This window comes from Monodon monoceros, unplaced genomic scaffold, assembly GCF_005190385.1.
Source record: "Monodon monoceros isolate NGI ecotype Baffin Bay Population unplaced genomic scaffold, NGI_Narwhal_1 Super_Scaffold_12, whole genome shotgun sequence".
Classification (NCBI taxonomy): domain Eukaryota; kingdom Metazoa; phylum Chordata; class Mammalia; order Artiodactyla; family Monodontidae; genus Monodon; species Monodon monoceros.
In genome coordinates this window covers 126,550,038-126,573,351 of record NW_021703768.1, presented here as the reverse complement: position 1 = coordinate 126,573,351, position 23,314 = coordinate 126,550,038, and the positions used below count along the sequence as shown (strand labels likewise).

At 46.4% G+C, this 23,314-nt stretch overlaps 1 protein-coding gene across 3 annotated transcripts; it reads left to right on the top strand.

Annotated features, from left to right (window-relative positions):
• The first annotated feature begins 884 nt into the window (after positions 1 to 884).
• RPS14 (ribosomal protein S14) lies at positions 885 to 5,356 on the top strand. 3 transcript variants are annotated; one of them, XM_029218753.1, is made up of 5 exons: positions 885 to 1,032; positions 1,898 to 2,048; positions 2,553 to 2,714; positions 4,223 to 4,299; positions 5,232 to 5,356. In XM_029218753.1, exons 2-5 carry the CDS (start codon positions 1,900 to 1,902, stop codon positions 5,297 to 5,299), a joined length of 456 nt encoding a protein of 151 aa, XP_029074586.1. In that variant the 5' UTR covers positions 885 to 1,032; positions 1,898 to 1,899; the 3' UTR covers positions 5,300 to 5,356. The 3 variants fall into 3 exon arrangements, with proteins under 3 accessions (XP_029074586.1, XP_029074588.1, XP_029074587.1); XM_029218755.1 differs by having other exon boundaries at positions 982 to 1,028; XM_029218754.1 differs by having other exon boundaries at positions 1,013 to 1,235.
• The last annotated feature ends 17,958 nt before the right edge of the window (positions 5,357 to 23,314 follow it).

Here is a 23,314-nt window from a genome sequence, read left to right as displayed (position 1 = left end):
ACCATAAAAAAAGAACGAAATAATTCCATTTGCATCAACGTGGATGACCTAGAGATTGTCATACTAAGTGAAGTAAGTCATACAGAGAAAGACAAATATCATATGCTATCACTCATATGTGGAAACTATTTTTTAAAAAAATGATACAAATGAACTTATTTACAAAACAGAAACAGACTTACAGACATCGAAAACAAACTTATCGTTACCAAAGGGGAAACGTGGTGGAGTAGGGATAAATCAGGAGTTTGGGATTAACATACACACACTACTATATATAAGATGGATAAGCAACACAGGTCTACTGTATAGCACAGGGAGCTCAGTATTCTGTGATAACCTATATGAGAAAAGAATCTGAAAAAGAATGAGTATATGTATATGTATAACTGAATGACTTTACTGTACACCTGAAACTAACACAACATTGTAAATCAACTATACTCCAATAAAACTTTAAAAAATAAAATAAAATCGCTTTCTTTAAAAGGGAAGTCAAAACAGTATCTATTTGATAATGTGGTGAGGATTAAATGAGGCAATGCATATGAATCGCTTATCCCAGGCTGGTATACAATGCTAAGTATTGAATAATTTATTCTTATTTTGCCAAGTACACAGAAGTTGAAAGTCTACTATCACCGTGGTTTTGTTGTTGTTGTTCACCTCCACACCACGAGGGGCGCTGCCGCCCCCAGGCTGACCAGGCTCAGGGTCAGGGAAGTCTGTCTAGCCGCAGTCGCCGCCATCTTAGGACACAGGCCTTCCACCGTGTGTGGCTGCTTCGTGCAGTCTTAGAAGCAGACCCGCTCGCCAAGACACCCAGCCTCTTACCTCCTTAGGCGCTCCTTTAAGTAAGCTGTATTCTCGAGGGCGTTTTAATCTCCTTGGAAACCCTAAAATCGGCGTCTTCCGGGAGCCGGCCTCGCCCCGTGACCGCAGACGTACACTTCCGGGGACACGTGCGTGACCCGTCGCCCCGCCCTCTCCCTCTCTTTCTTTCTGGTGGCTGATTCTGAATAAGACGAGTAGGTAGGAACCCTGGGCGAGGAAAATCGGGTGGCATCCTCCGGCACGGGGACCCGCCGGGGCCGGGGGCGCGGGGCTGGGGTCTTTCCGTGGAAGGCAAACCAAGTGCCGGGCGAGAGGAGCTCGGCGGGCCGACCCAGACTCTGGTTCGCGTCCCGTCTCGGGAGGCAGCGGTCTTGCTTCAGGGAAAAGCCGGTAAAGCAGGGGTGAGTTCGGGTCTAGCCTCGAAGGCATAGGCCCCGCGCCACGACCACACCTGCGCTGAAAAGGCAGCACAGCATGGTTGATTGGGAAAGGAGCGGGAAATTTAGTCTGTTGTGACCTCCCACCATTACCCCACCAGCTTTTTCGTAGGCGGTCGCAGGCCGGTCCCCTGATTTCTAGTTTGTTTTCGATCTGGAAAGTAGGAATAGTCGTACGAATTCCGTGGGGATGTAGTGAGGATTCCAGAGGGGAATGCAGAAAAAGGCCCTTCGTTAGGTGTTTCCTAAATCTGAGTGACTGCTAAGTCGGGCACGTTTTAATTTCTGGGTGCTCAGGGCAGGTTTCTCAAAGCCAGAAATTAGGGGAAGGCTTAATTTCTCCTAACATCAGCGTTTGTTGAGCATCTACCGTGCGCCTATTGCCGCTGAAGGCCGAGACGAGGGACGTTCAAGTCTTGCCACGGTGGGCTGGGAGGTGCAGGGCAGGGTTAGCCTCCAGCAAGCGACACCTGGAAATCCTGAGCGCTGGCGTGTTCGCGGCGTGGGGCGGGAGAGCAGGTGCCCGCGTGTCCCGCGCACCTTTCTCGGGGGAGCAGTTATTCCCAGAGAAGTAAACCTTGGGGTTTTCTGTTGTTAACACTGGGATTCTTTTTTCTTTCCTTAAGAAATGGCACCTCGCAAGGGGAAAGAAAAGAAGGAAGAACAGGTCATCAGCCTTGGTCCTCAGGTGGCCGAAGGAGAAAATGTATTTGGTGTGTGCCACATTTTTGCATCCTTCAATGACACTTTCGTCCATGTCACCGATCTTTCTGGCAAGTGAGTACCTAGGTGGAGAGGCCCAGGACCCAATTAACAAGGATTGGGGTTAGAAACGACCCTGGAACTGGGTGGCAGTTTAAGGGGATCTCTTGAAATAAATGTTGTAAAATGTTCAAATAAGGATATGTTCTTGGTGGATGAGTCCACAGATGGTGTGATCTCCTAGGTACTGGAGTTCTGAGAGAGAAGGAGACATTTTGTGCCCTTATGGGCTTACAGCATGGGGACCTCGTATGTAACATGAGGAGGAATTACTCATGGAGTAATAGGAGGATTAAATGTAAAAGTACATGTAAATCGTCGATACAGAGCTTAGTTATCTAGGATCTGAACCCCATCAAGGCAGAGCCCATGGCAGTCTTGTCAGATCAGGATGCATGTTCAATTGACCTTCATTCTCTGCCCTACCTGAGTAGTAGTGCTTTTTATTCATTAGGATGTGGTATGCACTCTGAATGCTTGTTGGGTAGGAAAGAAAGGACCCTGTGCATTTGTCCCCAGGGAAACCATCTGCCGTGTAACTGGTGGGATGAAGGTGAAGGCTGACCGAGATGAGTCATCTCCATATGCTGCCATGTTGGCTGCCCAGGATGTAGCCCAGAGGTGCAAGGAGCTGGGCATCACTGCCCTCCACATCAAACTCCGGGCCACAGGAGGAAATAGGTAAGGCTGGGACTGGGCAGTGAGGTCACTGGGCTTGGGCAAGACATCCTAGGTGTGTACATAATTAATACAGGCATACCTCAAAGATGCTGTGGGTTTGGTTCCAGACCACTGTGTTAAAGCAAATATATCAGTAAAGCAAGTCATGTGAATTTTTTGTTATCCCAGCATGTATAAAAGTTACATTTACACTGTATGTAGCCTACTGAGTGTGCAGTAGCATCATGTCTTTAAAAAAAAAAAAACCAGTGTACATAACTGTAAGTTAAAAATAATTTGCAGCTAAAAAAAATTTCTAACCATCTGACAATGAAGGGTTGCCATAAGCCTTCAATTTGTTTTTTTAAAAAAGGCATTATCTGTGAAGTGCAGTAAAATGAGATATGCCTGTAACTGGTTCCTGCACCCTCCCCTGCACCAACTTACCGTGTTAATTGAGCACTCAGAGCATACGAGGTACTGTGTTCTAAGTACTAGAAGAGAGTGATGGGGGAAAATAGATATGGTCTCCATCCTCTTACGTGGCTCTTAGGCTGGTGGAGAGTCAGGCTTTAAGCAGTATAGAGCAGGGGAGCATGTGGTTTCTTTTTGCAGCAAGTGCTGGGAAGCAAAAATGTGTCAAGGATGGGTTGGTAATAAAGTTTAAACTAAGACCTAATGTTGTGGTTAGAAGTCAGTCCAGTGAAGGAAGGACAGGGGAGAGTATTCCAGCCAGGAACAACTGGAAGGAAAAGGTCTTGGGGTGGAAATGAGCTTGGCACATCTGTGGACAAGAGTGGCATGAGGTGTGATAAGATAGGAGCGGGTGAGGTCCTGCTGGGTCTTGAAGAACCTGGTTAAGATTTGGACTTGGGCTGGGGGCGGGGGGGCATGAAAACTTGTTAACAATAATGACCTGTTGAGGTTGGGTTGTATGATATTTATTTTATTGTTGTTATTTGTCTTTTTTTTTTTGCGGTACGCGGGCCTCTCACTGTTGGGGCCTCTCCCGTTGCGGAGCACAGGCTCAGCGGCCATGGCTTACGGGCCCAGCCGCTCCGCGGCACGTGGGATCCTCCCGGACCGGGGCACGAACCCGTGTCCCCTGCATCGGCAGGCGGACTCTCAACCACTGCGCCACCCGGGAAGCCCTGTTATTTGTCTTTTAAGATGACTGCTGTGTTGGGAACAGACCAGATAGGAAGTTGTTAAAGTGGTCCAGTGGACCGATGATAGTGTCGTGGTCTTGGGAGGATGGAAAAGGACAGATCACCAGAAACACTTAGAATCACAGCATGTGACCAAAAGGGGCACTTCCTTAAACAAGGTGCAGGCAGAGCAGGATGCAAACTGTGACCCATGGTGCTGGGGGGAGTGTGTGACAAAAAGTAAGTGGCATACTAAGCCTGAAGTATTTATGGTCTGGCCCTTTGCAGAAAGAAAGTTTGTAGAGCCCTGAACTAGAGGGTCGTGGGATCTTCTAATGACTTGGCCAAAGGCTTTTCTTAATTTAGATATTTATATCCTAGGACCAAGACTCCTGGACCAGGGGCCCAGTCAGCCCTTAGAGCCCTCGCCCGCTCAGGAATGAAGATTGGGCGGATTGGTGAGTGTCCCTCTTTGGCTTATGCTTGCATTTGCTTTGAAGCACTGACCCCGGAAAGCATGTGGTCTGCTCAGTGGATACAGGGCCTAGTCTGGTAACTTTTGGCAGTTAGGTTTGTTAATAGGGAGTACAAGAGGCACCATGTGACATAAACGCTCTCCCTGAACACCCTTGTTGCCTTGATGTGAATGTCCTGCGTTGGGACAGCGCCGTCTCATTTCTGAACTTCCGTGCCTGATGGTGACTGGTGGAACTGACAGGAGATGAATTGTCCTTTCCCGTGTTCTCATGAGGGTTGCTATTGGTATTTTGGGGGGGTGTCTCCTGCGTGATCATTGACTACTCAGTATCAGTAGGGCAGGCCAGGCATTGTGACAAGAGTATGGAGGGGGCAGTAGCTCCCATGGTTGAGAATCACAGCAGTTCTCTACACTTGTGTAGTATTTATACCCTCATGTCTGATCTGGCCACTTATAGCTCTTAGGAAGGAGATGTTAGCCCTTCCCTATTGTTTCTGTGGCAACGTGTACTGATCCCTCAGTCTAATGGTCTAGCCCTCTCAAGATTTTTTCAGAACATTTTCAACCTCTTAGCTATCAAAAAGGAGATATTCTTCAGTTTATGAGGATGTTCCCACTAGAGTCAGTGCGCTAGGTGTCAGAAACCTGGATTTATCACCTGCCTCTGACATCCTGTGCAAGTGACCCACTCCGAGCCTCAGTTTCCCCTTCTGGTAAGTTGAGTTCAAACCACATCAGAAATTTTGAGGAAGCAACAGATGGGACAGCTCCACATCTATCTGTTAAATACTGAGGACTTAACTTGTGAAGCATCAGGATCCACTGCTGATCCGTTAGACCAATTGGCCTAGGGAGGCCTGGACCCCTTCCCATCAAGCTCCAGGCAATGATGTTTTCTCTTCCTCCCCACAGAGGATGTCACCCCCATCCCCTCCGACAGCACCCGCAGGAAGGGGGGTCGCCGTGGTCGCCGTCTGTGAACAGGACTCCTCAAATTATTGTTTTCTGTTAATAAATTGCCTTGATGTAAGTTCTTTTCGACTCTAGTCTTTTCTCCTTTGTGTAGGGGCTACCCTTGGGGCTATTTTGATTCCTTCCTCCTGTATTTAACCAGGGTATGGGACTGTCTTGAGGTCATGGGTGCGTTGATAAACCAACAGCCATTTAATAGATACATTGCTTCAGAGAATGTATCTAGCCTGTCAAAGAGGAGCACAAGAGGTACTGATTCAGCCCCTACCATGGGACAGGGTGAGCCTGTGTTCTGTGAACTGGTTTCCTGGGAGGAGGAGCCTAAGGAAAGGTGAGATAATGGTGGCTGCGGTTGGGTCTTTTCTACACTGCTTGTTGTGGTGTTAAGTTACCTCAGTCATCTAAAGCCGACCAAGGCCTTGAAGACCTTGTTTTGAAAGTGAAGGTGTTGATTCCAAAAGTGGACCAGTTCTTAAAGAGCGGGAGTGGAGTGGAAACTGTTGAGCTAAGTGTATGTAGCCTGAGCAGAAGAGCCTTCCAGACAGCCATATATAAACACGTGCGGGTGTGTACTCGCCCCCCACACCTTCTGTGCAAAAAAGGGACCGCACTCTCGCATCTTGCTTTTTCTCACTTGGCAGATCTTGGAGGTTGTTCCACATCAGTACATAAAGTACATAAAGATTCGGTCACCCACAAATACACACCAAGCCCTATTTTCGTCGGTGATGAAAAAGAAAGTTTCTGCTTTCCGGAAGCATGCATCCAGCTCCAAGGACCCAGTGGCACCAGATGGTACTGAGTGTTCTGCAGAGGCTTAGCATAGCGCTGTGTGACGGTGACTGCTACCCCAAGGCAAGACAATGGCGGCATGTTTTCAGGGTTCATCACAGCATGTTTCAGAACTTCATTCCTTTTTATTGATGATTAACGTTCCATTACCTTGATACACAGATCTCTTCACAGTTCTCTTCCAACTTGGAAGAACCTTGGAGAGGTGGGTCTTGCCGTGGCTCCTACCAACTTACCCTGTGTGATGGACAAGCCATCTTTTTTGAGTCTCTTTGTTTCTTCATCTTAAAAATGAGTGATTACAACCCAAAGTATAAAATGAGTCCATGCTGTTGCAGGTGATTTGAATAAATTAAGCCATAAATCTTAAAAAGGATTCTAAATAAAAGTAGATGCTCCCCCTTCCAGTAAGTGGAACTTACTGTGGGCTAGACTTAGTGACTCACGAACATGGAAGAGGGAAAATGTTAACTTTGTTCTGGAGAGACCTTAACCAAACTATTAAGGTTGCTTAACACTTCTGATACATCATGTTGATAGTACTCTGATTTGACAAGATGAGCACTTCACCTCTGAATTCTCTCTGAAAACCCATAGTCCAGTTAGAGGACATTCTACAGCGTTATCAACATTTAAATGGTCAAAAGTTATGAAAAACAAGGACTTAAGACCAGAGGAGGGACCTCCCTGGTGGCACAGTGGTTAAGAATCCACCTGCCAGTGCAGGGGACACGGGTTCGATCCCTGGTCCAGGAAGATCCCACATTCCAAGGAGCAGCTAAGCCTGTGCGCCACAACTACTGAGCCTGCGCTCTAGAGCCCGCGAGCCACAACTACTGAAGCCCGCGCACCTAGAGCCCGTGCTCCACAACAAGGGAAGCCACTGCAATGAGAAGCCCGTGCACCACAACGAAGAGTAGCCCCCGCTCGTCGCAATTAGACAGCCCGCACGCAGCAACAAAGACCCAATGCAGCCAAAAATAAGTAAATAAATATATTTAAAAAAAAAAGACCAAAGGAGCCGAAGGAGATACGTAATGCATTGGATCCTGGACCAGAAGAGGCGTTAGTATAAAAGCTAATATCTAAACTGGAGTCCAATTAGTAGTAATGTACCTATGCTCATTAGTTTTGACAAATGTATTGTTATAATGTAAGATGTTAACATGAGGAAACCAAATGAGTGTTATACAGAAACACCATACCTTTGCAACTTTTTGGTAAATCTTAAAGGATTCCAAAATAAACGGGAAAAAATGAGGGTACTTTTCTACTGTCATTCTGGTTTCTAAGGCAGGACGTGGTGCACAGACCCTCAGGTATGCATTCCAGGATGAAAATCCCAGTTCCCCAGATTTGGACTCTAACCTCAGGCAAATTATTTAACCCCTCAGCCCTTTAGTGAAAATTCCTGTGATAAGGGCAGCCTCATAGGGCATCACAAAAATAAGATTAAAGCGTTTAGCACAGTGCCTGGCGCTGAAGAAGCTGCCGCTATTCTCATGCCTGTTCAGTTCTGCCAAGCAGCATGAATGACAGCTGGCTGGAATCCTGGTGGGAAAATGCTGGCGCTTGCTGGAGCGTTCTTTTTATTTCCTGTGATGGGACTTTGCAACCTGTCCTGCTGTTTCCTGGTAACAAGGGATGCAGTCAGCTAGGTCTTTGAAAGCAGTTCATTTCTAGGTTTTGTTTGCAAGTTACAAGGAGAGCTAATTGGTGCAGCCCAGGTTGGAATGTAAGCAGCCTCCTGGCCACTGAGGTGGACAGGGCAGGACTCGAGATGTTGCCCCTTCCTGAGACTGCAGACCATGGAAGCCCAGCTGCTGGCTGTAAGTGCAGCCTCAACCAGGGCCATGGAGATGGTCCCTACTTCTCGCTCCTTTCTCTTACCTGAGCTCCTGCAACAGTCTCTCCAAGTCTCCCTGTCTTCCCCCAGGTCCCTGCCTATCCCTAGGCCACACTGCAGCTGTGTGATCTAAAATTAATTGGATTCTGTCACTATCCTGCTATTTTATCCCTGCCCCACTCTTCAGTCTGGAAGCCAGTCTCCACGATTCTCCAGTGTTTTATCTAACCCTGCCATACCCTTCACCCTCTCTGCCCAAGCCAAACCTAGTTCCTTTCAGTTTTCCAATTCTCCATGCCTTCAGTCTTTTGCTCATGCTTCCCCCTCCCAGCCTGGCTCCTTCAATATCTCCTCTCCCCAACTTGGCCTCACTACCTTCTGTTCACCTGTTGGAATCAGCTTTTCATCACTCGCAAAGTTATCTTCCTGGATGCCCCTCAAGATGCTTCTCCACTCAGTTCCCCCAACACCCTTACTCTCCTCGTGGTACCACTAGTCTCCCTCTGTTCTAATAGCCTATTTCCCCACTAATCTGTGAGCTCTGAGAGGCAGAGAGTATGTCTTGTTCAGTGTCTGCCAGCCCAGTCTGCAAAAGTAGGGGCTCTATAAAGATTTGTTTGCTGAATCATTGAAAGAATGGGCTTCGCCTTCTGTAGTCAATTAGATAGTTGAAGACTTTTCTAGATCCTGGATACATTAAAACAAACATGCATTCTTGGGCTCTATTCTCACGGGAGTTAAAGAAATGAGAAGGAAAAGGACATTCAGATGAAATGCGTTAGGGAGCAGAGAGCTGTAGGCAAAGAAAGTTGGGGTAGCCCTCTGGGCACATACTGGAGTCAGTGCCCAGAGATTAAGTTTAGGCTCTGCCCTCAGCCCCACCCATAGCCCCAAGGTGAGGGAACTGAACTTGACCTTCATATTAAGCCAGAAGTCCTCAGATTTCAGAGCTAATGTGGTCCCAGGTGGGAGTGTCTGGGCTCTTTGTAGAAAAGCAAGTCCTCTTTCGAGAAAACCATCTATATTTGAGGTCTTGCCAGTTGTTTCTTCTTCCGGTTCGCTTCATTGACCTGGGTGATGGTGTCATGACTCCCTTTTGCCCAGGAGAATACTATCAAGGCCATTCTCAGTCTCTTAATGAAGGATCTGGAAAACCTTTCCCCAAACGTGGTCTCAGGGTAGCATTGCTGACCTTAAGTGGGCCAAAGAGAAGATGTACAAGGGACTTTAAGTAAAGTTCTGTCTTGGGGAAGAGGGAGCAAGCAGTCTTGCTGCTTGTAGTTCTTAAGTGATAGAACTTGGCCAGTGGGTGGGTAGGGGTTGTAGAGAGATTTAAGCATCAGATAAAGAAGAGTTTTCTAAAAGAGAGCTGCTAAGAGGAAATAAAACTGCTTCATGAAGAGTGGATCTCCTAATCATTGGAGGCATACAAGTGTAAGCCAGACCCCCCAAAGGCTAGTTACATCAGAATCAATTAGTGTGGCAGAGACAGTTCCCTAAAGTGCTGCTTTTTTCATTAGGAATAGCAGTCTCAATTTTTAGGTGGATGTATGGTTGATCAGAATAGAGATTACAGTTCCTAACTATAGTCACCATGCTGTATATTACATGGACTTATTTTATAAATAAACATCTAAAAGGGAACATTCCCTTTCCTCTAGATAATTGCTTTCAGATCTTTGCTGGAACTTGTCACCTTATCAAACAGCCCTTCCTTGATCATCACAGATCAGTTAATGTTTCTGCCCCCTGCCCCACCTCTAGCCATCATTCTTAAGCTGTTTACCTGCCACATTCATAACACTTAACCCCAACTGATAGTCCGGAGTCTGTGCCTCTTGAGTCCAGTGGTTCTCAACCTTGAGCGTGCATCAGATTCAGTAGATCTGGGATGGAGGCCTGAGAATTTCTATTTCTAACAAGTCCCCAGGTAGTGCTGATGTCAGTGGTCTGGAGACCACACTTTGAGAACCACTAGACTTACCTGTTTAGGTCACTGCTGTATCCCAGCACCAGGAACAGTGCGTTAAGTTGTGTTCTCTAAATATTTGTTGACTCAAATTGCAGATATTATCTCATTCAGTAGCTTTAAGGCAAGTACTGTTATCCACATTTTACATACGGGGAAACTGAGGGTCAGAGTAAGTGAGTTGTCCAGGGGCACATAGCTAGAAAGGGTCAGAGTAGAGATTCAAACCTGCGTTTGTCTGTAACCGGGGAGCGTGCCCTCCTCAGTCACTGTGCTGTCATACCTTTGTCAGGCTGGGGCTCAGTACAGTCTGGTTGAGGAGCAGGAAGAGGAGGACCCTCCCTGTCCTTTCAGAGGATTGGGAAGTAGATGGCAGCAGAGTGCCCCTCCTGAAGGGAGCCCAGTGGCTGTTGAGTTTGCAGCCGTCATATATGGGTGGCCACCAGGTGGCAGCATCGTACAGCTAGGAAGCCACCTGCTGGGATGGGGGGAGGTGTCTGGGTTCTGCCACCATTAACTTCTGTGGCCCTAGGCATATCCCATTTCTTATGGGCTTTAATTTCCCCATCTTCACAGACAGAAGACTGGATTTCTATAATACATAAAGAAAACTTGCAGCTCAAATACCACCTATAAGAGACAGGTGCAGCTACTGAAAATCAAATGCCCCCAAACCAAATATACTGTTTCTCTTCTCCCACACTGAAAAAAACCCAAAAACCCACCACCAGCAACCCCCCCGCATAATACTCCACTGTACTATCACTGTCCAAAACAAATATGCAAACCACAAAACCGAGCCACATGTAATTTCAAATTCTCTAGTAGCTATATTAATAAACTATAGAAAGTGACATTAATGGTAATAATACATTTTATCTAACCCAATATATCCAAAATATTTTCACTTCAATGTATAATCGATATAGAAAATTATTACCAAGGTATTTTACATTTTCTTTCTCTACTAAATCTTTGAAACCCGGTGTGTGTTTTACACTTAACAGCACATCTCAATTCAGACTAGCCGTGTTTCAAGGCTTCAGCTGCCACATGTGGCTAGTGGCTGCCCTGTTAGACAGCACAGCCCTAGGATATTAATCGCAAATGTTTATTGAGGTAGGCACTGTACTGTTTTATATACATTATCTTAATCAGTCCCCATAATACCCTATAAATCAGGCAAGATTATTATCAGTCAAATTTTGCAGATAGGGACTTCCCTGGTGCTCCAGCAGCTAACCCCATGACCCTTGGGGAGTTCATCTGGGCCGGGGCAGATGGAGAAGGCTTTGGATGGGAGAAAAGTGAGGGGGATGGTAGCTTGGGCCAGGAAAGCTGTTTGAACAAAGCAGTGGAGTGAGACTTTGTGGATGATGGGGAATTGGTGGCTGGCTTCATGAGAGGTGGGTCTGAGGGTCCTGAATCCAAGATCTCACTTTGATGCGGCAGGGACCAAGGCAGGCAGGTGAGGGTTTCTGAACAGGGGGATCAGTTGAGCCAGGATCAGGTATCTGGGATTTGGAAGGTGAATCCAACAGCCACAGGAGATCAGAGGAGAGACTTGGGCAGGGAGACGGGAAGGTAGCAGAGACTCTAGGAGACAATAGGGATTTCTGGTTTATCCTCTGGGATCAGCTCCAGGAAGTTCTATTTCTGAAATGAAAGCAATCTCAACTAGCCCAGGCATGGGGACTAAAGCTTTTTGCCTGTCTCTGGAGGCAAATGACTATCACTGGACCTTGGAATCCAATAGCTCTAGACATTACCACCTCCTCCAGGAAGCCTCCCCTGACTTCCCAAGGAGCAAGTCCACCCTGGAGTCATGTTCTGTTACGTCAGAACCAGGCCCACCTCTGGCTCAGCCCAGCTTCCCTCAGAGCTTTGACAATACTTCCTCATTCAATTGACCCAATTCCACCAGCCCAGAGAAGGTAAGGAAAGTGTATGTGGTCCCCTTCCCTGGGGAGATCTCAATGTAGCTTAGGGGACCAGCCTTAGTGACTGAAAACAGCCAGAGAACAAGAGGGGAGCACTTGTAAGCGGTACCCTGCATCTCCTATGAGCTTGGGGCGGGCCCACCGCACCTGAGACTGAGGCTGAAGTCTCTCCCAGGTGAGCCCGGTCACTTCAAGGCTGAGAGCCAGAGGCTCTGACTGTTCCTTCCAGGAAGGCCTTATTCCTTTCTTCTCCCTCCTGTTCGAGGTCTCCATTTCCCTGCTTCCTCACTTCCCCAGAGCACGGTCCAGGGGCCTGAGCCCCCACCCCGACTCTGTAGCAGCGGGCTGTACAGACTTCTTTCCAAACCAGCTGCTTTGTGACCTTTTGTGCTTAGAGGTTATGCCAGCCTGTGGCAAAACCACTGTGTACTGTATTTATTTATTCTGTTAGTTGAAAAAACAAGACTCAAATGCCCCTCCCCTGCTCCGCCCCCTGTGTAGTACAGCATGACACTCTGTCTCGTGTATCCGTCTGTCTGTCTGTCTGACTTCCTGTGACATTGTGACCTGTTCTTTGTCCTACTTGGCTAATAAAAGAGAATCTGTCAGCACACACATAAAAAAATGCATCCACTGCAGGGGACACGGGTTCTATCCCTGGTCCGGGAATATCCCACATGCCGTGAAGCAACTAAGCCCATGCGCCACAACTACTGAGTCTGCGCCCTAGAGCCTGTGAGCCACAACTACTGAAGCCTGTGCGCCTAGAGCCTGTGCTCCGCAACAAGAGAAGCCACCACAATGCAAAACCCGCACACCACAACAGAGAGTAGCCCCGGCTCGCCGCCACTAGAGAAAGCCCACGCACAGCAATGAAGACCCAGTGCAGCCAAAAATAAATAAAATTAAAAAAAAAAAAAAGATCCCACATGACATGCGTTGTGGCCAAAAAAAATTAAAAATTTAAAAATTCATTTTGCAGGTAACGAAACTGTGGTTCAGGGAGGCTTCTTGGCCAAGATCACACAGCAGGTAAGCAGAAGATTCTGGATTTGAACTTGGCTCTGTCTGGCTCCAGAGTGTGTACCCTTCACCTTGACATAATCCTGCCCTGATAGATGTTTAGGATATGCCGTCAGTTAGGCCCACTGATTGGGATTCCAAAGTCAGGGAATGCAGAAGCCCAGGAGCCAACAAGAAGGCCTGTGAGGGCAGGAGGAGAGAGACCTTGAAGCTACCATTCTCCCACCCCCCTCAATGTTTGACAGCGTTGAGCTTGCCTAGCAAACAGCCAGTGACTCTGTCAAGAAGAGATCATGACCTTAGGAAAATCATGTTATAGCATGATGAGTAACTGAGCTCGCACACACACAAAAATTGGTGTCAGGAGAAAATGAAAATTGAGAAATGCAGGACAATAGGAATAACCTGCAGGGAGTACGGAAGAGGGCAGAACTCCAAGGGACAGGGCTAGGCCCAAAGTGTGGAAGTCATAGAGAGCGAGTTGTAGCTCTACCTCAGGAAAAATAGCAATAATGACAGTGTCAGTAGCTAAAATTTATTAAGCACTTACCAGGCAACTTAAACGTAGCGTCTTATTTCATCCTCATTACCATGCTAGGAAGTAGGTACTATTACTACGATTTCACAGATGAGGAAACTGAGGCACAGGATGCTAGTAGGAAGCAGAGTTGCGGTTCAACCAACTGGAGTCCACACTCTGGACTGCCACGCTATCCTGCCTAGAATGAGCTGCTTGTGGAGGTCCTGAGCTCTGTGCTCTGGAGGCATGTAAGCAGAGCGCCAGAGATGTGAGGAAATGCTCCAAAAGGACCATTCCCGAGAAGGACAGAACTAGTGAACTGATAATTAAGATTCTCTGGAGAGTAATGAAGGTAGACACTGCCCACAAGGATTGGGAAGGAATCCTATCTGCCTTTTGAATCCACCCCCTTGGGAATAGGGGCTGTAGGCGGCATGGCCTTCACTAAGACTGGTGAAAGTGAGTTAAGGGCTCTATGGGAGGCAAGGTACTTAAGAGAATGGGCTCTGCGGACAGCTCAGACCTGGGCCCAAATCCTGGGTTTGCCACTTGCTGGCACTTGGCTAGTTTGTACATCTCATTTAATCTCCCTGAGGCTCACAGGGCTATTGTGACAATAAAATGAGAAAACACAAGGAATAATTTATACTCAATTAGAAATGAGACAGATATCCGCCAAGTCAGGAAAGTCAGGAGCCAAGGCCTTGGTGTAATTCAGAAAGCTTCACTTTTTCCCCAAACCCAGTGGATGGGCTGTTGGTGGCAGCAATTGGGAAATTAGCTGCCAGGCTGAGGAGGCAGGTCTGAGAGCCGGAGAGCAGGAAAAGAGAGGCGTCAGGGAGTTGGTCTGGTGCCTTCACAGAGAGGCCCTCCAGGACCGCTCTTGCGTGAGGAGGAGGCTGCAGCCACACAGGGGCGGCTCTGTGGAAGTACCAGGGACTCACTGTGCAGGAGCTCAGCAGAGCCCCTCCTCCTCAGCATCATCAGTCCCTCCCGCCCTCCCTTCTGAGGCGTTTCCATCTGGACAAATATGTTCAAACACCGTGACCTGTGTTCTCTTCCAGGGGCTACCCTCACCTCTCTGCTCCCCCTCCCATGCTGGCTTCACTTCTTCCCTCCCAATCACCTCCCAACCCAATTCTCAGAACTGCTTTTGTCAAGATCTCCCATGACTTCCATGTGGCCCAGACCAGTGGGCATTTCCCTCAGTGATGTTTGGCACAGCTGACACTCCTTCACTCCTTTATTGGGATCTGTGATCACACCCTCTCCGCATTTTCCTTCTGATCCCTGACCACTCCTCTGCACTGCTCAGAGCTGCTCCTCATCCGATCTCTACACATTGAGGGTCCCCAGAGCTCAGCCCTGATCCCATGGTTGAAAATGCTGCGTGTAATTTGGTCATTTACAAAGGTGTATGCTCACTCTTCTTCAAGTTTCAGTCTGGGACCTTCAATCATCTACTTGAGGTCAACACGTGGGTGTCACACAGAATACAGCCAGAACCAAACTCTAGGGTCTACCGATTCCAGAATGTGTTTCCCATCTTCTCCACCCCAGCGAATGCCACCATCCATTGTATAGCTCTAAACCCGGCCACCGTCTTTGAACTCACTCCCTCAGCAAGTCCTGACATTTCGACTTTCAAAACAGCTATCGAACCCATCCACTTTTCCTTGTCTCCACCACCATCTCTCACCTAAACTACTTTACTCCTAACTAATCTCCAGGCTTCCACTCCTGTCCTTGGTAAATCTATATGCCGCACATCATCTAAAAACGTAGACCAGCCCCAGCCCCTCCCTGCTTGACACCCTTCGCCAGCTTCCCATTGTTCTTGGAATAATACCTAAGCTGCAGCCCAGCCTGTCCCCTCAACATCACCTGAAACCACCCTTCCCTTCGCTCACTAGGCTCAGACGCACTGTACTTCTTTCTGTTCCTCAAATGTGCCAAGGACTTCTTGTTTCTGTGAATGACATCATCTCCATCACCCAAGCAGAAAAGGTCACCAAGCCTCTTGGTCTCACCCCTCTATCCATATCCAGTTATGCCTGAGTCCTGTGGACCTCCTCCTGACACTTTTATTCTTCGTCACCTTTCCTCCAATGCTCCTAGCTATAGCCTCCAACAGGCCTGCCTCTCCAGCTTGACTTTTCACCACAGCCTCCTGACTGGTCTCCCTGCCTCCAGCCTCAGCTGTGACCTGACCCCAGCCACAGATTGACCCCGATCGCTAAGCCCAACCTCAGCCACTGGTAGCCTGGTCTCTCAGTGAGACTGGGGCTCAGCCATCGCCAGGTGTCTCCAAATGCCCCTGTGTCCTAGTGACAGGCACAGAACTGGTGCTTGATACATATTTGTTGGATGAATGAATTCTAGGGGAAGGCTCGGTCAGTCCTCCTCAGCTGTGCTAGCTGAGATCATGTCCAAAGGTCATGCTATTAACCTACCTGCCACACGGCAGCTGGGAGAAGAGTAGAGGATTCCCAGATCCTAAATTGGTTGTAGAACATCTGACCTAGGGCAAATTAAATCCTCTCCTCACTCAATTGTCCCTTCAGTAGGATGGGAAGGAGTGAAGCAACTAGTTTCTTTCTCCCAGAAACACTGTACTATACTCAGTATAAAATGTTTCCGCACCCCAGTTCTCCTTGGACCTTCACAGCAGGGCCATGAGGCAGTGGGGATTATCTGCCCCTATTGTACTGATTTTCAATACAGCCCGAACCACCCTTTTAAACTGCAAGTCAGATAATGACACTCCTTTGCTCAAAGCCTTCCCATGGCTCTTGATTTTACTCAGAGTAAAAGCCAAGGTTGTGACAATGGCCACAGGATCTGACCCCAGAACTTGCTGACCTCATGTCCTGTCATGTTCCACCTTAGTGGCGCCACTCTAGCCACACTGGCCTCCTTGTTCTTCCTTCAGCCATGCCGGGTGCATCCCCACTCTGGGATCTTTGTTCTGGCTGTTCCTTCTGTCCAGGGAATCCTTCACCCAGACACGGGCTGGATTAAACACCTCAAGCCTGTGCCCAAATCTCGCCTTGTCAGTGAGGCCCAGCCCAACACCCTATAAAGTACTACAACCTGCCCCTATCCTGCTGCTGCAGTAATACCTTTCCTTTTCCCAATCTCTGGCATCACTCTTTTTTTTTTTATTGGGGTACAGTTGTTTCACAATGCTGTGCTAGCCTCTACTGTACAGCAAAGTGGAGTTCCCTGTGCTATACAGCAGGTTCTCATTAGTTATCCATTTTATATATATTAGTGTCTGCCATCACTCTTTTTTTAATTAATTAATTAATTTGTTTGGTTGTGCCAGGTCTTAGCGGCCAGAGGGCTCCTTAGTTGCGGCTCACCAGCTCCTTAGTTGTGGCTCACCAGCTCCTTAGTTGTGGCATGCGAACTCTTAGTTGTGGCATGCATGTGGGATCTAGTTCCCTGACCAGGGATCGAACACGGTCCCCCTGCGCTGGGAGCATGGAGTCTTAACCACTGTGCCACCAACGAAGTTCCTGCCATCACTCTTTAATAAACAAACTTACTTGTTTGTTTCCCACTAGAATGTAAACTCCATAAGGGCAGGGATACTTGTCTGCTTTGTTCATTTATGTAGCCCAAGGACCTGGCACAAAGTAGATGTGCAATAAATAATTGTTGAATGCATGAGTGAGTGAAAGAAGTGAAGTAAGTGGCTTGCCCAGGCCAGGCATAACAGGTACAGGACTGTAGCCCAGGCCTGCTCCTTTCCCACAAAGAGGGCCTTTTCCAACCCCTTGTTCGTGGCCAAGGTGTGCTAGGGTCCAGGGGGCCCCCGTACAGAAAGGATGGCCAGGCCATCCTGGGGTGGTAGATAGGGCTGGACATGCACTGCCTACCACCTGGGGTGGCTCTTTCCTCTCAGGGACTTTGGGACTAAGGAGGAAAACAGGATGGGAGAGGTCCTGGGGGATTCCACCTCCTGGCTCACCCTGGTGATCTGGCAGGAACTCACACCTCTGGGTCTTGGAGTGCCCAGACCAAGGGAGAACAGGCATCTCAACCTAGACTAGCTTAATGGGTACACCACAGGAGGAGACTCCCAGGATGATCCAGAGTGGGAGGGGGAGGCCTCCTCTGGCTCTGTTGAGCAGCTCCAAATCTCTGGGTACAGGCAGGGTCCCAGATTCAGATGCAGCAGATTTGCAGAAAAAAATTTATCACTGAACTACCTAACATTTATTGCACACTTAGTCTCTACATCAGGCATATGTATACTAATTCATTCAATACTCCTAACAATCTAATGGTTTAGGTTCTATTAGTATGCCCATTTTACAGGTGAGGAAACTGAGGCACAGTGGAGTTAAGTAATTTGCTCAAAATCACATCCTGTAGTGGTGGAGCTGGAATTTTTTCTTATCAAAACAAAACTTTTGATAGTTTCTGAGAAATTTCAAGGAGGCTTACAACACACATTTTGTGCTCATGCTGTGAAAGAGCCCACTGTCAATGTAATAATGTGTCAATAATGTGATGGGAATATAGTGTCTTCTTAGCAGCTAGCACAGTTCTTATATAGGAGGAAATTGGATTTGTACACAATTGCCTTTACGTTTTTTCTAAACAACTATTATTCAAAATTTCAAACATACAGAGAAAATGTTCATACCTATACCCACCACCTAGATTCACCTATTGTTAATTTTATCTATTATCTTTCTTTTTTTCCTATTTTGAAAATAACTTGCAAACCTCATGTCATGTCACCTCCAAGAACTCCATTCAGCCTTCGGCCTCTAAAAGTATATTTTTCTAGCAGACTAATGTTCCATTATTGCACCTAAGAAAAGCAGTAATAATTCCCAAGTATCAGCTAACATTCAGTCCATGTTCAAATTGCCCCAGCTTCTTAAAAATATTTCTTACAGGGACTTCCCCAGCGGTCCCACGGTTAAGACTCTGCGCTTCCAGTGCAGGGGGTGCGGGTTTGATCCTTGGTCGGGGAACTAAGATCCCACATGCTCTGCGGCACGGCCAAAAAACCCCAAAAAACAGGGACTTCCCTGGTGGCGCAGTGGTTAAGAATCTGCCTGCCAATGCAGGGGACACGGGTTCGAGCCTCGGTCCGGGAAGATCTCACATGCCGCGGAGCAGCTAAGCCCATGTGCCACAAACTAGAGCGCCTGCGCTCTAGAGCCCGCGAGCCACAACTATTGAGCCCTGCACGCCACAACTACTGAAGCCCGCACGCCTAGAGCTCGTGCTCTGCAACAAGAGAAACCACCGCAGTAAGTCTGTGCACCGCAAAAAAGAGTAGCCCCCGCCCGCTGCAACTAGAGAAAGCCCACGCACAGCAAGGGAGATCCGATGCAGCCCAAAATAAATAAATAAATAAATAAATAAATAAATAAATAAATAAATTGTATTTAAAAAAAACCCAAAAAACAAAACCAAATAAAAATCTCTTACAGCTTTTTTCCCAACCAAAATCTTGTCAAAATTTACAAATTGCATTTGGTTGTTACGTTTCTTCAATCTTTTAAAATATAGAACCCTCTCCACACCCACACATGCACGTTTTTTCATGACATTGACTCTTCGATGGGTACAGTTGTTGTTTGTAGACTGTCTCTGAATTTGTCTGTTTCCTCATAGTTTTATTTCATTCGTTCTTCTGTGTCCGGTAAACTAGAATTTAGGTCTAAAGGCAGATTCATTTAATGATTTTTTTAGCAAAGATACTCCCCAGCTGAGTATCTTACCCCATTAGGAAATACATAATGTTATGTTGCTCCACCACTGGTGATGCTAAAAGTTTGATCATGTGGTGGTGATGGCAGGGCTGCACCATTGTAGAGTGCCTTTTTCTGTAAACAACCAGCAAGGACTTTGGGGATGATACTATGGCATGTGGATATCCTGTTCTCCCCCAATCCTTTGTCTCATGGTTTTGGCATCTATTGGTGGTCCTTGCCTGAGTTAATTATTACACTGGGGGTTACAAACAGGTGATTTTCTAATTCTGTCTTTTCTTTTACATTACTTAGCTTGCATTCTTCTAGAAAGAAGGGTTTTTCCTCATCAGCTGGGATTGAACTGTATAGTTCCTCTTACAGAGGCGGGGTAAATTATTCTTATTGATGCTGGAATTGTCTCATATGTGGCTGGCAGGTGCCTCTTCAAGTTGGCTCCAGGGTCCTTCTGACAAACTCCAGCGGTCTTTGAGCACTTCTTCGCTTTCTGGGAAAAAAAGATGTCTCCGACTCACCTGTGTTTTCCCTTTCTCAGCCCTGGGATCTGCCATTTTGGAACTAGAATGTGAATCCAGCAAGTTGGCCTCAGAGCTCTTTTGTTTAGACCAGTCCCAGCTCTGTGTGACCTTGGGCCAGCTCCTTTCCGCTTTCTGAGCCAGACTTTCTTCATACGAACAGTGGGGGAGCAGAATCCTGCCTTAACCCTGGATACCCCTCAGGGTGTGGCAGATACCAAGCCTTCCTTCTTCCTGTCATTCTGTCTCCATCCCATGCAGGAGGGTGGGTAGGATGGGGCTGCTCCACTGGGCAGCAGGGCCTGTGTGACAACTGAGACCTCTTACCCTCCTAGAAGAAAAGGAGGGAGCCATCATCCAGCCCACCCTCTTAGCTGGAATCGTCTCCAGCCTCCTGTGGGCGAGGACAGGATGACCCTTGGGGTCACCCTCAGCTTTGGCCTAAAGCTGCTTCACAAGGAAAAGGCATTAGACTACCATTTTGTTATCACAGTCAGTTTAGAATCAACTGACTTTGATGTTGAATGGAGTTTTACTTCGTATCAAAGTTATAAATTCACATATTTAAATAATCAAATCCTTCTAAAGGGCTGGCTGTGAAAAACAGCAATTCTTTACCTTCCTTTTCATACCACTTTAAAACGTTTTTAGCCGATTCATTTGGTATTAACCTCCATATCTCTAAATGGCTACTGGTATTGTTACTTCCAGATTGTTTCAGTTTTAAACATTATCCGGTTGGCTTTTCACTGTGGAAGACCAAGATTTAGCCCTCTTTTCTCCTCTAAGTGACTTTTCCTGACCTCTCGTCCTCCCAAATGCCTCTGTTGTATGTTTAGTTAGGTCAGTATTCAAAGTTTACTATATTATGACAATGTAAATGCCATTTATAGCTGTACTATGTAGTATAGTATCATGACTATTCATTTCCTATATAACTGTTGTTTTCCCAAGAGTTAATAGTTGTCTTGGTTTTTCATTTGCTTAATTTTCTGTGAAATTATCATAATTCAACCTCATACTCTCCAAAAAAGGATCTAAATCACCTCTTAGTATGTTCAGACCTATCAGCTATCTATCAATTTTATCTTGTTGAAGAAATGTCTTTCAGAGCCTTTGGGCCTGATCCAATATGGATATGTTGCTTTACTCCTGGGATTTTGCTGTATCATCATTCTGGGGATCCCCGTTCCCTCTTGTGAGCTGAATTTCAGTTTCCTGTGTCCCAGGTCTTCCTTTATTTTTAGTGAACACCTTCATTTTGGTGGAGCATACCTTCGTGAAGCTTTCTGAGGAAGAAAAAATTTTTGAGATACCTAATGTCCGGAAATACCTTAATGACACCCTCCTACGTATTTAGTAATTTGGCTCAGTAAATATTCCAGGGTGGAAATCATTTTCCCATCGAATTTTGAAGGTGTTGCTCCATTATCTTCCGGTTTCCAGGGTTGCTCTTAAGAAGTCCAAAATCATTCTGATTCCTGGTCCTTTATATCTGTCTTGTTTATTTCTTTCTGTGGAATCTTCTTTTTGTCTTTATTTTTCTGAAACTTCACTTGATGTGCCTTGGTGTGAAATTATTTTTATACTTTGTCCCTGGTACTCACTGGGCCCTTTCAGTTTGGAAATTTATGTCTTTGAGTTCTGGAAATTGTACTGAATTTTTTCACTGATTTCTTCCCCTCTATTTTCTCTGTTCCCTATTTCTGGAACTCTGATATTTGGCTATTGGGCATCCTGGACTGGTCTTTAATTCTCTTATCTTTTCTATTTCTTTCTTTTTATCTTTGTGGTCTACTTTCTGGGAGGTAAAACACACACACACATACATACACACAAAACCTTTACCTTTTACCTACTGGTTGTTTAATATCTACCCTCATATGTTTAGTCTTTAAGAGCTTTTTTGTTTTTCTTCTTCTAACAGTACTTCTATCTTTATAGCATCCTATTCTTGTTTCATGGGTGCAGTATCATCCTTTATCTCCCTAAGGCTATTAATGACTGTTCACTTCCTGCATGGTTTTGGGGGTTTGGTTAGTTGTTTTGTTCACTCTATTTTATGTTAGAGGTTTACTTCAGATGTCCCATGACCCTTGATTGTCTAAAAAATCAAGTGGAAGCCGTGACCCATGTGAAGGGCTTACTCACTGAGGGCTTCCCTATAGGGTTATCTAGCTGGGTTGTTTCATTGTTGAACCCCAATATCAGAATCTTTAGGTCATTCCTTGTGGGATGGTCATGCTCTCCAGGGAAGCCTTCTCTCATTTATTGCCTGGAGAAAGAAGGTCTGGCTTCTGGCATTCTGCGAACTGGGTCGGAGAGAAGGCTGGGACTCTCAGCTTTAGAACTGGGCCCATGCCCTGCACTGTGCCTAGGGATAGACTTCCAGTCCTCTTTCAGGGAGGGAGGGATAGTTGGGGAGGGAGAGGACATGGATATCCAACTGTTTTCATAAACAGACTTCCAACGAATCTTCTTTTTAGCCCCACCTGTACTCCCATCCAGTGTGCCTAATACCTCAATTCCTGAGCCTGTTCTATCATGTAAATTGGTGGCTTCTCAGCTTTTCTAGCTGCAGGTTTAGGATTAAGCTTTCTGGGGTCTGTTAATGACTACCTCCAGTCCACCTGCTTTCCAGCTTCCAAAATTTTGCACCGTTTTCTCCTGTTCTCTATGTCCTTATAGATTTACACTAAAAAAAAAAAAAAAAAGGCAACTCTTTGCCATTTTAGTGACAGAGCCAAGTGAAAGAGGAAGCAAAGCTATATATGTGTTCTAGCGATCATTACCAAGAAATCTGTTTTTAAATTGAGGTATAAATTTCACATAATAGTCAAGCTTTTAAAATGGTACAATTCAGTGGTTTTTCTATATATCCACAAAGTTGTGCAACAATCACCACTGTCTAATTCCAGAATATCTTCATCACCCTGAAAGGAAATCCCATACCCATTAGCAGTCATTCCCCATCCCCTTTTCCCCCCAGCCCCTGGCAACTGCTGATCTACTTGCTGTTTCTGTGGCTTGCCTAGTCCAGACATTTCAAATAGATGGAATCATACAATATGTGGCCTTTTGTATCTGGCTTATTTCACTTAGCATGATGTTTTCTTTTCTTTTTTTTTAAAAATAAATTTATTATTTTTGGCTGCGTTGGGCCTTCGTTGCTGCATGCGGGCCTTCTCTAGTTGCGGCGCATGGGCTTCTCACTGCAGTGGCTTCTCTTGTTGCAGAGCATGGGCTCTAGGCACGCGGGCTTCAGTAGTTGTGGCACGCAGGCTTCAGTAGTTGTGGCTCACGGGCTCTAGAGCGCAGGCTCGGTAGTTGCGGTGCACAGGCTTAGTTGCACCATGGCATATGGGATCTTCCTGGACCAGGGCTCAAACCCGTGTCCCCTGCATTGGCAGGCGGATTCTTAACCACTGCACCACCAGGGAAGCCCAGCATGATGTTTTCAAAGTTCATTTTGTGGCATGAATCAGTACTTCATTCCTTTTTTAAAAAATAACAGTTTTATTGTGATATTAATTCTTCTTTATGGCTAAATAATATCCCATTGTACGGATAAATCACATTTTGTTTACTCATTCATCAGTTGGTGTATATCTGGGTCGTTTTCACTTTGAGGCTATTATGAATTATGGTGCTATGAACATTTGTGTATCCACTATGAA

Coding starts and splice junctions, on each gene's coding strand:
- RPS14 (XM_029218753.1), top strand. CDS start 1,900: ATGGCACCTCGCAAGGGGAAAGAAAAGAAGGAAGAACAGGTCATCAGC. Junction 2,715..4,222: donor CGGGCCACAGGAGGAAATAG/GTAAGGCTGGGA, acceptor TTTATATCCTAG/GACCAAGACTCCTGGACCAG. Junction 4,300..5,231: donor AATGAAGATTGGGCGGATTG/GTGAGTGTCCCT, acceptor TCCTCCCCACAG/AGGATGTCACCCCCATCCCC.